The sequence below is a fragment of the Puma concolor genome, chromosome C1 (assembly GCF_028749965.1).
Source record: "Puma concolor isolate L17-30 chromosome C1, mPumCon1.1.hap2, whole genome shotgun sequence".
Classification (NCBI taxonomy): Eukaryota; Metazoa; Chordata; class Mammalia; order Carnivora; family Felidae; genus Puma; species Puma concolor.
Window position 1 is genome coordinate 86,657,090 of NC_141674.1, and position 14,563 is coordinate 86,671,652.

The following is a 14,563-nucleotide window of genomic DNA, read 5'->3' on the forward strand; positions in this document are numbered from 1 at the left end:
TGCCAGGCTATGACTCCTGGTGCCATCCCAGTGGTAGAATGTTTTAACGTAACCAAGCCCTGTTTTGATCTGCTAGAGTATTTGTCCTCTCTTTATGGTGAGTAAACTGTATTGAAAACCTGGTTTGCATTCAGGGAGTACATGACTCAGTATAGGATTCTTTGGCAATTCTGCTTCTCTACTTTGAAGGAAACGAAGAAAGGAACATGGGAAGCTGGAAGACTTGAGGCTGTCCCCCTCAGGACAGCTGGATGAAGCAAAATGACTGCTTCTGTTAGACCAAGCTTTTATGTAAAGCTGTAGCCTCTCAGGGGAAAGATATAAGCTTGAGTAATTAACTCATGATTATGCAAAGATCAATTTACCTAGCCTCTTTGTTTTTCCTCTTTTTTTATTGCCTTGGGCTAACCTCATTTCTTATTACCATTTTCACTGTAGTAGGGCTGGGAGTGAGGAAAGTGACAGGGCTAGTGACAGGAGCCCAACTTAGTTTGCCCATTTTACTTTAAGAATTTTGTTAAAAGAGACAAGAAATTAAGCCAGTTATTTGGGCCGAAGTTGTGTTTTTAAGGTCAGACATACGGGAATTTTGCAGAAGAGTTCCTTCATTATTTCAGAGGCCATCTGGGTTGAGTAAATCAAATACAATTACTTAGAATGAATCATAATAATTTGTTTCCGTAGACTTTAATAGCACATGAAATCCTTTCTTATATGTTCACATATGTTCCTTCCAGTAGTGCCTGGTATGGAACAAGGCTTTATTAAACATTTGTCAAATACTGGATGAACATGTAACAGTTGTGTGAGATGAGTAGGCTTGGTATGTATCGATGCTTTTACAATGAGACAATTGAGGTTTGTTCTAAATGTTAGCCCCAAATCCTTCTGTTTTCTGCCAGAAGCCTCTTTAAGGAGAGGCTGCTATTAAATGTATTTTCCGGAAATTTGAATAACAATTTTGAATAACAGCTTTAACTTGACCACAGCAAAGATTTATTTTATTATTATTTTTTAATGCAGCAAGAGAGCTGAAGGGTGTTCTGTGCTGGGAAGCTTCCAGGTCTCCCCAGTGTTTTATCCCATCAGAGTTGCTCCTGCTCCTCCCACACACCCATCAGTGCTGTGCGGAGCCCTCCGCCGTGAACGCTAGGAAATAAAGCCATGCTAGAAATTACCTCAAGATGGTAGTGTTAATAGATTTTTATCCCCCACTCTGGCTCTTTTCCTTCCCATTAATATTCTGATTTACCTTTCGTTCTGTGGTACTGACAAGAAAATTCTTAAACTATTGTATGCTTTCATTTAAACAATTATTTTTATTTGAAAGAAGGAATTTAGTAGAATTTCTGTTCATCCAGTAAACATTTATTACTTACTCTGTGCCAGGCATTACTTGAGGTATAGAGGTCAGCAGTGAAAAAAAAGACAAAATCCTTTTTTTTGGAGAGATTACATGATAATGGGTGAGCAACAGTAAACACAGCAGCATAGCAAATGCTAAATTTTATAATGTGTCAGGAGGTGGTAAGTGTTGTGGATAGGGGAATCAGGGTTAGGGAAGGGTAGGGAGCATACTTGTTGGATAAATGAACCGAATGCATTTTATATAGGGTAGGCCTCACTGGTGTCTGACCGGAGAGGGAGCATGCCACATGGTTATCTCAGGGAATGCTGTTAGTGGCAGAAGGGTCAAGTGAAGCTGGAACAAGGGGAGAGGAGTCAGAGAGGTAATTGGGACCAGGTCACGGGGGTTTGTAGGCCACTGTAAGGACCAAGGAAGATGAGCAGTTGTAGGCTTTGAGGGCTGGAGTGATACCACTGCCACTGTTCTGCTGCACGTAGACCAAAGGAAGGCAAAGGCATGGGAACTAGATCGGAAGCCATTACCAAATCCAGGCAAGAGATGAGAGTGCCTCAGGCCAAAGTGGCAGCAATTGGAGGTGATGTGAAGTGGTCAGATTCTGGGACTGTGGTGTTTTGAAAGTGAGGCAAACAGGTATTCCTAATGGGCTGAGTGTGAGAGAAAGGTCTTTCAGTTGTAACATTAAGGGTAGGATTGAAGCGTAGAAGATGCAAGAGCACCAGGCTTTGAGGGGAGGCAATAGTGTTCAGTTTGGCTGTGTTGTAATACTTGTCAGACATCTAGCTGAAACTGTCAAGTAGACGGTTGGTAGGTTCCAATGTGGAAATACAAATGTGGGAGGATGAGCATATACCTGGTACTGAAAGTCTGGATATTAGACGAGATCAGCTAGGGAACAGTGCAGAAAAAGAAGGAATCTGAGGACTGGGCCTTTGGGTAGTTAGTGCTTAGTATTCCAAGTTAGGAGAAAGAAGCACCAAAGGAGATTAAGGAAGACTGATAAATGAGGTAAAAAGTTACCAGTGAGTATTCTCTGGAAGCCAAGAGGGGAAAAGCGTTTTCGTTAGGAGAGGAGATCGCCTGTGTCCTTGCTGATAGACTAACTGCTAAGAGGACTGACAAGTGAGCACTGGTCTGAGCACCTTGGAGGCGACCCTGACCAACAGCTTTGCAAAGTGGTGGGTGGCAAAAGTTCAGCTGAAATGTGTTCAAGAGAAGAGAGAAAAGGAATTGTAGGCGGCAAATACACAAAAATTGGTAATGTAGGAGAGCTAGTGGCAATTTAGAGAACGGTCTTTGAATAGTGAGTTCATATCCAAAATGGAAGAGAGGAGTAGAATGTATTTAAATGACCAACAGATGGTCATACGTAAGTGTTTACTAATCATCCGTCACAGGGAGATGGGGCCTGGATCGATTTATGATTTTAGTAGCCAACTAAGCAAGCACTATGGTGTTCTCTGGCAGAGTAACAGCACACGGGTAACCTAATTGTTCCAAATTTCGCTGCGACATGGTTTATAATCAGTAGCATGGCTTTCTTACCTAGAGGCAAATGAAGGATGTTTTTTGCAACTTGTCACTATGCTTATTTCTAAAGTAACATTGCTGGCCCTTTATGATGAAAAATAGAGAATTATTGTTCCAGAGGCAGAAGAGAAAAGTAATGCTTTCCTTTAAAAAAAAAAAAAAAAGTTTTTTTTTTAAATTAATTTTCTGAAATGTGTAGTGTGTTATTGTTTGATTTTTCTAATTTTTTTTTTTTTTTTTACTTTTCAGGCTGGAGTGAGACAGCTTTATGTACAGATTGACTTTGCGGCCATGTAATGAATGAAAAGAAATTGTCCTTTTTGGGGGACCCAGTATTTCTGGTACTGTACAATCCAAAACACTGTACCTAGCTTTTTAAGACGGAAATCGTCACTACAAGTCCCCAGCTCCAAGTACACCAGGTAGCGTCAGCCTTTTGTGCTCTGCCAGGACTTCACAGCTGAGGGATCAGAGTTAAGAGGGTCCCTCCTGGACTGTTGGTCTTGTCTTTTGTGCTCTTCCCTCCAAACCATTTTGATTTCTGAGGTTTCTAGTTTTGTTCCAGGATGTTAGTTTTTGTTTCCTTTCTTTTCTTTTTCCATTTCAAAAATGCCCTCACTCCCAGTTCTCCTAGCCAGTAAGAATTCGGACTATGGGCCTCCAGGCATCTGAATGTCTTCGCTGAAGCTGATGGAAGCCACTGCTTCCTTTCCACAAAACTAGTGTTACTAAAAAAAAAAAAAAAAGAAAAGAAAAAAAAAGAAATCATTTTATATGTAATGTCACGATTGTTGACGTTCTTCAGTATAATCATATGTTTGTAAAATTGTTTGTACCTTGCAAACTTATGAACCAAACCATATTGGGTTTTCAAAGTGCCTTTGTATCAGAAAATGTATTTGCCAGCATAAAAATGTACCATCAAAGGTCATGCATATGTTTTTTAATGGGTAATTCTGTAATCTGTACAAGGTGGAAGACTCTTGTTAGTGATGTATACAGATTGTCTTTTCGTGTCTTTCCAGCATAGGTTTAAATATATGAAAAGTTTCCCCTTCTGCTTTACCTCATCAAAAAACAGGTGTTATTTTGCTTTTTAAATCAAATTCAGTTATCACATTGCATTATTCCATGGACTGTATTTTCAAAACTTTGCAAAGCATTTGTTTTACAGATGGTTGTTTTGACTAACTTAAAACATCTGCTAAATCCCTAATTTCTCTAAAAGCTACTTGTCTGTGATAACCTTTGCTATGTCTCCTCGCTGTTGATGGATTTTCTTAATGAAAGGAAAGGCAATGTAGAGTGAAGGCAGAAATGGTTGTGACAATGTTATTGTGTTTTTTCATTCTTCAAATGCTAAGTCATACAATTTGTTTTCTTGTGCAAGCCTTGCACAAATACAGTTGCTTTCAGAAATCCTAAAAGCAACATTTTATTGAGTTTGAACTATTGAAGATACAGTTGTGATAAGATACAGATACCAGTTGTGATAAGATACAGATATCAGTTGTGATAAAACAGGTGTCTTAGAAGTAATAACTTGATTTCTGGGTTCTGGTGTATTTGAAAAATAAAATCGTGCTTTGAGATGACAAGTGCTTGAACACTCAAAGATTCTCTGTGGTTTATGAAGAAATATTGATCTGGATAGACATTTACCCATTGTTCTTTGTTTTATCATAAGGTATCTTCCCTTTTAACTTTAAAAAACTGAATTCTTGGGGGAAAAAACCCTGCAGGATGGGAATACTTGTTTAGAATGTAAACCAATAATAAGCACTTTTTCACTGATGGGGCAGAAATCGCTGTTATTTTGTCTAAGTTATAGAGTATCTTTCTCCCTATTTCTGATCTACAGTTTATGAACTATAGTAGGAAAACTGGACTACTTTATGCTTTTCTAAACTGCTGCAGATTGCTATGAGTTGTTGACAGTCTCCGTTTTGCAGATTAAGCAGTATTTTCAAAGCATTTCTACTTACTGCCAGGCAGTTCTGAAGCTAAGAATTCCTGCAACAGAATATGTTTGACGAAAACAACTGTTGAGATGTTTAAGGAGGGAAAGTATAAAAGGAAACGTCCTGATAATGTACTGCTTTTTCATTATAAGTCTAAGTAGTCATTTGGAAGTTTTCATCCACTACCAAGCCTGATAGAAGCCTGGGGTGTTCTGTGGGTTTTGGCATATTGTGGAAAATGTGAGTCTAGATGAAGGCAGGAATTTTGGTTGTGTGCCTTTAAAAACTAATATTATATGTAATTGTACTGATTGTTCACATGTGGAGATAATATTTGCACTGGCCCGTAAAACTGACCAGTGCATTTGCAGATGCAGTTCTGCCTTTCACCAAGCCCTCCACTCCAAGTGAAGTTTTGCATCATTTTAACTATATTCTCAATACACAAGTGCATGCGTATGTCTTTTCTTTGATAAGGCATTGAGCATACACATTATTAGACTGATATGGAACTCTAATTTTGCACCTGTTACAAGAGGTTGCCAGCTTGTATGATTTAGCAGGTTGGCATTTACATTTATGCTTTAATTAAATGTCCTTAAACCTGTGTGTGCAGTAAGGACAAATTAGTGTGAAAAAAAAGCAACTTTGTTCTCACAAATACTGTTATAACAAATACTCTGTCTCAGCTGTGTTTTTGGCACAGGTGTACTGCTAAAATAGATAATTCCACTCAGAAACATTACCTGATTGTTGTTAAAGATTTGAGAGGTCTTTATTATTGAGCTAAGTAATTCTTGGGGCTCAAGGGAGGGGGATGAATCTCTGAGTAGAACTTTGCCAATTTTTTAAAAACCAAAATATTCTCTGGAGAACAAATTTGTTTTGCTCTGGGGCAGTTTACTTAGCAAGGTAAACTTCCCCAAACTGAAATTACCTATATTAGTTTTGCGTTTTGAAATCTAGATTATATTACTCAAAGGGCTTACTGTGTGTGTTTTATTTTGCTGACTCCCTGTGCACTTTTGTGAGGGGCAGTGTGTAATCTGTAGCTCCGTATTCTTCTCATTGTTGCCAAGCTGTCTTGTGCAGAGGCATAAAGAAGTAGTAGGTAGTGGCACTGGGATTTACCTTGTATCCAGATGCTTCGGCATTCTTCAAAGCCTACATGTATACGCCAGGAACCAAAATACTGTGACTTGTGCACCTTTGTAAAGTAGCCCAGTCAGTGACTCCAAATGTAGTTGATGAGATGTTCTATGATGTTTTTACCTACTATGGGATAATCAATTTTGTATAGATTATTAACATTGTGGCATGCTCCTACAATGCTGGGATTTAAGAACAAAAAGATTTCATTGCGTAACAGAATTTTACATCTAAGGGACTGTCCTTAAAAGCAGTCTCATTCTACCTCTCATTTTAGAGATGAGAAAATTGAAGCCCAGAAATGCTGTCATTTACTCAAGGTCACAGAGAGAATTAGTGGCAAAGCCAAGACTAGAACCCAGGTCTTCTGACTCCAAGTCAAGTTCTTTCTACTCTGTTGTGCTGCCTCTCCAGTGTAATATTTGCCTTTCTGTAAATGTGATGAAAAATCATTTGTAAATAAAGGGAAGCTGACCTCCATTTTTGGTACATTAAGGCACTTTATAAATGGAGTTTGTCTTGTTTTTCATAAGTAATTATGAGATTTAGAATATTATTTCCATACTTTCATTATGAGGTTTAGAATATTCTTTGTGGAAAATATAATTTTTGTACTCTCTTTTACTTTTTTACTCTTATGAAACCAGTTCCTGATTTTTAAAATACAATGACATCTGTGCTCTTGGATACTTTTAACTTGTGAGTGAAATTTTCTGTTAATTGCTCGAGGCTAAACCCAGTTTAAGGATTGCTTAGTTTCTTTATTTTGTTTATATTCTCTGGGCTGGTACTTTTCAGAAACTAGGCTAATTCTCACGGGTTATATATACCATTTCAGTCTTGACACTTGGTAGTTTTATTACTTAGGGAGCTTTTGAGTTTTTAATATTTGTTCTCAGAGCCACACAAAATTGGGCATTAAATGAAATACAGAACCAAACAAGTTTTTTAAATCAATAGGGTGAATTTTTGAAGTCTTACCTGGACCCCAAATATTCAATTGCTTACTTTCAACATAAAAGCATTACCTTGATAAAGTTAAACTTTTTTCTTTCTGTTACCATCTTCAAAACAAATTATTTTACAGTTCACAAGAACGTTGGCAAAAATAAATAAATGTTATTCTTTGAAGCTCACTAAAAGTTTTATTAATGGAAGAAGATGGTTTCAAGACATGATCCACCAGAAGCCTTAGTCATCTAGATCTCTACCATAGAATCTAGACCCACAAATACAATGAAAAATTACGTATCAAAAGAAAAACATTTGCAGAGAAGTATAGTTAAAAGCTAAATAGATGGGAGTCTTTTTGATGAGACCATCTTTTGGTTTATGTTTAACCATTTCCTAACTACAGATTAAAACAGAAAGATTGGGGGTCAACGTATATTAGTATTTCTGTGTCAGGTTCTTTGTGTGGTCTTTTCCAGGTTATCACATTTGAAATCCTCATATTTCAATAAAGAATTTTGCATGCTTTTATGATTGATAGAGCATTTTCAAATCCCACCCCAACCCCAGCTCTGGGGAAGGAATTCTTAACTGCATTTTATTTTACAGATGAGGAAGCTGTTTTGGGAGACTTTAAATGACTTGCCTGAGGGATAGCCAGTGGTAAGGTACTGACCTTAAATCCAGTGTTTTTCTGATGACTGCTGTATTAAGTACTTCATTCTGCTGTGGTTTAAAGACCCAAGAAGTTGTAGCTGACTTAAACAGACTCTCCAGTAAAATCAGTGAACAATTACCATGACAAAATAGATTATGGTGCAATAGTTCCATATACATTGCTTAAATTCATTCCTTCATTCAGTGCTCTCATGCGTATTTCCTACCTTTGCCACTGAATTTAAACTGTGCAGCCACCTCACACCCCCTCCTTGCCCTGCAGGGCCCTTTACTAAAAAGAAATAATCAGAATCAGTATTTCAAAATCTTTAGGAAAAAAAAAAGTTTTACTAATGCTCAGATTCAGCTGCTTAAAAAAGGGAGGGATTCAGAAGAGAGCCTATGTATGAGTAAGGAGAACCTGAACTCACCCTGGCTAAGAGAGAGGTTAACTTAATTGATGAGGGAATTCTCTTCCAAGAAGTACAAATAATTTGTGCTGCTGGAGAGGGATCTGAGGATTTGATTTACAACATTACATTGTACAGACACCTTTTCAAGGAAGAACTCTATTTCTTAATTAGTAGCAATCTATGCTTAATAATAATACTGAACTTTGAACTCTTCCTGAGGCTTTGAAAATTTAGTATTTGCAATTCTGGTAATATTGGCAAGTTTGTAAAAAAAACAAAAACAAAAACAAAACAACAAAAAAAGTGTCTCTTCATCCATCCCATTATCCCCAAACTTAGCACGAGCTTATATGCTCAGTAAATGTTTGGTTAACTAGTGAGTAACTCTTGTAGATGGTAGTGGATACAAAATTAAGTATGGGCTGTGGACAGAGAGAACCAGTAATTTATTGTTTATTACAGAAGACACCTCAGCTTTTCTTTGGCATTTTTGCACAAGTAAGTGACTTTGTATTCACTTTGGCCATTTTTTTTCAAGGAACCCTGTGAGCTGCTTCTCAATTTTAATCCAGGAACAGTAGACCAAGTATAGAGATGTTATCCATGTTGTTGGATAGGAATTTGGCAGAACTGGGACCGTGGAAGCTGGGTCACTTGAATTTTTACATTATGTATTGCCAAATGAGAAACCATATTGCCTCCTTGGTTTCTATGGAAAATTGCCATATTCCTATTACTTTAAGGATCTGTGTATAACATACTTTGTTTCATTTATCCCCATATGTAGGACTATCCAAAACTCTTAGTGGTATATCCTAAAGGTGCTTCCAAAAAAACAAACACTACGTGTATTAAGTGATTTAAATATTTCTTAGCTTTTTTTCCTTTTTTCCCCTTTCCCCTCTAAATCTTAAATTTTAGTAGAGCTTCTCTATATTTCTTATTTTTCATCTCTTTTAATTAATTGCTGCTGCCACGGTAAAATTTCCCTTTTACTAAGTGAAAAGAAAGCTTTATTTTTAATTTTAGTATTTGAATTTTGTTTATGTACCACGTATCATGCATTAGTTAGCCTCAATGAAGATTTGGTTTTGAACTAGAAGTATCCTGTCAAGAATTTGCTAAGTAATCCCATTGCTTCCTCTGATAGCAAAATTTCAGAGATATTTCTTCCCAACTGATACTTTGCCCCGACATTGGTGAGTTTGATCAGTAAACAGAATGGATCTTTTTATATCAGAAATACTGTGAATTAAAAATTGCCAAATCCCTTCTCAGTATATTCTAAATACCCCTACAACATCTTACCTCCCTGTCTTTTCCTGCCAAGTTTGAATTTGGGTTTGATTCCTTTGGTGAAGATTATGGGATCAAAACATTTCTAAACAAATGTTTGAGTACAAGGCTAGATTGCAATGTCAAATTTCAGACTGTTGTACTTTGGTTTGAATATGCTAAAGTGAACAATTATGATTTGCCTAAGTGTAATACAACAAATCCATCCTGTATATTTCACTTTTTTTCTACTTGAAGACATTCATGTATATATTTTAACTTCAGATGTATTTAAAAAGAATAAACAATTGTAACAAAATTCTTCCAATAAAATTTGTTTCAAAACCTTCACCTGAATTGTGTCTATTAGTTTGACAAATTGAAAGGAACACTGTGAACCAAACAAGTATTGGAATCAATCCTAGAAGTCTTAAAGAATGGTGTTCAAGACCAAAAAACAAGAAAACTCACCAGAGAGAGGAGATGCTTGGAGATTGGTAAGGTCTTAACATGTGAAGGCCCTCATTGTGGCTCTGATTATTTTGCCTGATGAACACCATCTCACAGTATTTGTTTCCAGATATTTGGATTAACCCTGAATTATTCTTTCACCTCATTCCCTGTGTATGATATCAGCTTACAAGAAATAAAGACCAAAACCAGACATGAGCCTCTGTTATCTTTCCAAATTTTTTCCCTCTATTCAGAAGCAGTTAAAAAAAAAAAAAAAATCACTTCTCCACAAAATCTAAGATCCCACTCATTCCACCTTCTCACACATAGTCTATTAAAGCAGCCTCTTTACTATTAATCTCTGTTCTGTAATAAGGGCTTTATCTTTAGTGTGTCTACTGTTGACACCTTTTCTGTGGTCTGCATGTGCTTCTAATGTGTCCTTTCTAACCATGTCCATAGCTCCTGCTGATACGGCTTTGCTCTTTATATTTTAGAAGTTAATCAGAGGCCATCGTGGCTTAATTCTGGTTACATTCATACATCTCAAAATCAACAAAGAAAAAAAAATGTATTTTTTTCCCACTCAAATCTCTTCTCAACTACCAGTTTCTGTCAGACTCCCTTACATAATGCTTGGAAATCAAAACACTGCTTTTGCCACCTCCATTTTCTAAATTCCCTATTGCAACATCCTTCCCTTCAATCCTTTGATATCTTTTAAATTCACCTTTTCCACTTCCACTGCCTTATTCCGGGATGTCCGTGATGAGTACATGCATGTGAGACTACCTAGCTTCCTGTCTTTTTCATGCCCAGCTTGAGCCACCTCCATGTCAGTCCCCGCCCCCCAACCCCCGCCTCCCCATATCACCACAAACACAATTCTGGCCATAGGCAGGAAGTACAAGGGATTTCTGCAGAATCAGACTTTTGCCCAAGCATTCTGAAAACATTCCCCTACCCTGGCTTCCTGATTACTTTCTGTTGGCCCTTCTGTACTCTGGACTTTGACCTGCTAGATCTAGAGCACCTGCCAGGACTCCCTGCCTTTCCTGTGTTCTCTAGAATTAGCATCTGAAACTACAGTGGCCCATCACCACGCCCTCAGAGCAGCCTCTTCTGTTTATATACTGGTGTAAGCAAATTATTTACTACAATACTCCACTACCTCATCTTTATCTAGAGTTTTTGTTTCCTTCCCCACAGAAACCACCCTGTTACTGTACTGACAGACTAAGTGCACTTCTCAGTTTTCGGTATCAGTCCTCCAGCTCAGGAATCTAGTGGCTCCCTAATGCTCATCAAATACAAATTCTTCTGAACAACTTTAGAAACTCATAATGCTTTTCCTCTCCTCCCTGTTCAATGTAATTACCTACAACATGGCAATAAGCAAAATAATCAACACTCTAGACCAGGGAAAGAGCAGACAGGGAGAGACCAGCAGGCCCAACATGCAGATAGAATGACAGCAATTCAGTATTTTTCATTCTGGAAAAACAAATGAAGGTAGGAATGGTGGGAGGGAGGAAATAAATGAAAGAAAAAGAAAACCACCTTTCAATGAGATTCTAGTTCATTCAAACAATCTGTCAGCTCATCCAGCCTTATTTCCAGGTTAAAAAAAAAAAAGGGTTTAAAAAAAAGTCTACCGTATTTCAGACTTAGCACATGCTATTAACTTTAAATGTACATTTCAACGTTATCTGCTAAATTTCTATAACCAAGAGAAGTAATAATGGTAACAGTAAGATAATACTCAAAATGTATGGAGTCTGGCACACTTTAGGCAATCAAAATTTATTGGGAAAATTGATTAATTTAATATGAAGTTTAATTCCTCCTTGGAAAATGTTTCTGTATACACTTTCAAGTAAACTGCAAGCCACTGCTAAAATCAAAGAATTAAAAACAAAAAAATTTAAAAAAACAAAAGCATTTGAAAGTATTTCCTGAATGTAGGCAGATAACAGTATTTTAAAAGAGTGACACTATATAAATAAACATGAAATTCAGATTCATATCTAATCTTAGTACAGTTTCACATCAATTAAAACCCTACTATTTGGCCTGGACTTTTGAAAATAACATACCACTTCCAAAATGATAAATATCTATCTGATTAGCCATCACTCTTCCCACCCTAGGCATTAAGTGAGGTCAGACTGTTGTCCAACTTTACAGGGGTTATCTGTCCTGTATGTGCATCATACTACTTCCCCTTGAGCAATACTTTGTACACAGATGATAGATTTCTACAGAACTTCACAACAAAACAAAGTTACTACACTTGTAATAATAATAGTTGAAGCAAAGGCTTCTTATTGGCTTCCAGAGACTTCCTCCAAGCAATTCTGTAGTGGTGACCAAAAACCATGGAAATCCACAATAGCTATCAGCAAGAAGAGGGAATTTTTCTCTGTTTCCTAGAGCTGTGGTTTCTTTTCTTTTTTTTTTTTTTTTAACGTTTTTATTTTTATTTTGAGACAGAGAGAGACAGAGCATGAATGGGGGAGGGGCAGAGAGAGAGGGAGACACAGAATCGGAAACAGGCTCCAGGCTCTGAGCCATCAGCCCAGAGCCCGACGCGGGGCTCGAACTCACGGACCGCGAGATCGTGACCTGGCTGAAGTTGGATGCTTAACCGACTGCGCCACCCAGGCGCCCCTAGAGCTGTGGTTTCAAAAGCATAGAGCAACCCCCTGTTGCTTTTTTTCTTTCTGTCCCTCCACATGGGTCAGGATGTAGGCTCAATCATGAAGCTCTGAGACAGACAGCAACAGAATAGAGTAACTAGAACCCCAAGTTTCTGGCAGAGGACTGAAAATGAGGAAGTGGCAGAGAGGTCATGGAATGGGAGGGGCACAGGAAAGCAATCTCATAAAGTTGTTTACAAACCCCAAGGGACATGCTCAAGTCACTGATGCTCGGATCTGCTCCTACTCAGCATACCAAAACACCTTCAGAACTAAACTATCCAATCAACTAGGTCCCAGACTGTCTAGGTCCCACACTGAGTAGCACAAACTTGAAATAGATCCAAAGAGAACCGCAATCCTTGAAAAGTGAACTGACACTGGAACCATAGACCACAGGTAGATTGGTTATTGCAACCTGAACCTAACCAGGTTGACTGCCTGTTAGAATAAATAGATTGGCATTCTCCATAGAATCTAAGCAAGATCTAGAATGAATCTTCTAAAATAATATTTACAATGTCCATACTATAATCAAAAATTACCCTGCAAAGTGCCACAAAAATTTCAACTTATGTTAGAAAAATAATAGATGAGGCTGAGATGACATCAATATTGGAATTATCTGAGAAAGACTTTACAGCAGCTATTATAAAAATACTTGAATAAGCCATCAGAAATAATCTTGCAATAAATATTAAAACAAAATAGAAGATATAAAAAAGAAACAAATGGAAGTATTAGAACAGTAACTCAAATTTAAAAACACACATACAAATGGATTCAACAGCAAATGCAGCAGAGGTAAGAGTTAATGAACTTGAAGACAGATCAATAAAACTTATCCACTCTAGGGATGTCTGGCTGGCTCAGTCAGAAGAACATGAAACTCTTGATCTTGGGGTTGTGAGTTCAAGACCCACACGGTGTAGAGGTTACTAAATAAATCAATAAACTTAAAACAAATTATCTATTCTGAATGGCAGAGAATAACAGCCGGAAAAAAGGAAAGAAGGAAGGAAGGAAGGAAGGAAGGAAGGAAGGAAGGAAGGAAGGAATTAAAGGAGGGAGGGAGGGAGGGAGGAAGGAAGGAAGGAAGCAAGCAAGCAAGGAAAAGAGCTCAGAGATCTGTGGGACAATAAGAAATGTCTAACACTCATGTTATCAGAGTCCTGGAAAGAAAGGATTCTGCATACAGTGCTGAACCAGACAGTGCTGGAAAAATATTTGAAATAATGGCTGAAAAGTTGCCAAATTTGGTGACATTAACCTATAGATTCAAGAGGCTAAGCAAACTCCAAAAAGGTCAAACCCCAAAATATCCACACCTAAATGCATCATAATCAAATAAATGCAATCAAAATCTCATGGGTTTTATTACAGATGTCAACAAGTTCATTCTAACATTCATATGGAAAGGCAAAAGAACTAGAATAGATCAGTTTTGAAAAAAGAAGAAAATTAGAGGAATCACACTACCTATTTTTAAGATTTACCATAAACCTAAAGTAATCAAGACAGTGTGGTATCATAGAAGGGAGACATAAATCAACATAACAGCAAAAAGATCCACACAAATATGGCCAACTGATTTTTGACAATGGTGCTAAAACAATTCAACGGAGAAAGGATAGTCTTTTTTAAAAAAACTAATGGTGCTGGAGTAATTGACATCTATATGCAAAAAAAAAAAAAAAAAAAAAAAGGATCCTTTCCATTAAAACTTACACTTCATACAAAAATTAACTCTAAATCTAGATCTAAATGTAAAATGCAAAACTATAAGAAAGCATAGGATAAAATGTATGTGTCTTTCAGTTTGATGATGGGTTCTTAGACATTGTAACAAAAATACATGATCCACACAAGAAAATACTGATACTCTCGATTTTGATTTCATCAAAATGAAAAACTTTTGTTTTTACTAAAGACATGGTTGAGGGAATAAGAGGACAAGCTATGGACTTGGAGAAAATATTTGCAAATCATGTATCTGGCAAAGACTTGTGTCCAGAATATGTAAAGAATGTTTAAAACTTAACCATAACAATCCAAATTAAAAGTAGGCAAAAGACATGAAATGGATGCTTCATTAAATAGGATACAAAA

At 37.2% G+C, this 14,563-nt stretch overlaps 2 protein-coding genes across 3 annotated transcripts in view; one reads left to right on the forward strand and one right to left on the reverse strand.

Moving 5' to 3' along the window:
* The window catches only part of SLC30A7 (solute carrier family 30 member 7), an 85,981-nt gene extending 82,154 nt beyond the window's left edge, over nt 1-3,827 (forward strand). Inside the window, exon 11 of the mRNA XM_086717693.1 lies at nt 3,146-3,827. Coding sequence (XP_086573819.1) covers nt 3,146-3,193 — 48 coding nt within the window. The 3' untranslated portion in view covers nt 3,194-3,827. The remainder of the gene's footprint in view (nt 1-3,145) is intronic.
* A 1,013-nt stretch (nt 3,828-4,840) lies between these two features.
* DPH5 (diphthamide biosynthesis 5) overlaps nt 4,841-14,563 on the reverse strand; it is a 51,820-nt gene continuing 42,097 nt past the window's right edge. For both annotated transcript variants that reach the window (XR_015254923.1, XR_015254924.1), the window contains 2 exons: nt 9,774-9,938; nt 4,841-7,906 (listed from right to left, as the gene is read on the reverse strand). The gene's annotated coding sequence lies outside the window, so the exon portion shown is untranslated. The remainder of the gene's footprint in view (nt 7,907-9,773; nt 9,939-14,563) is intronic.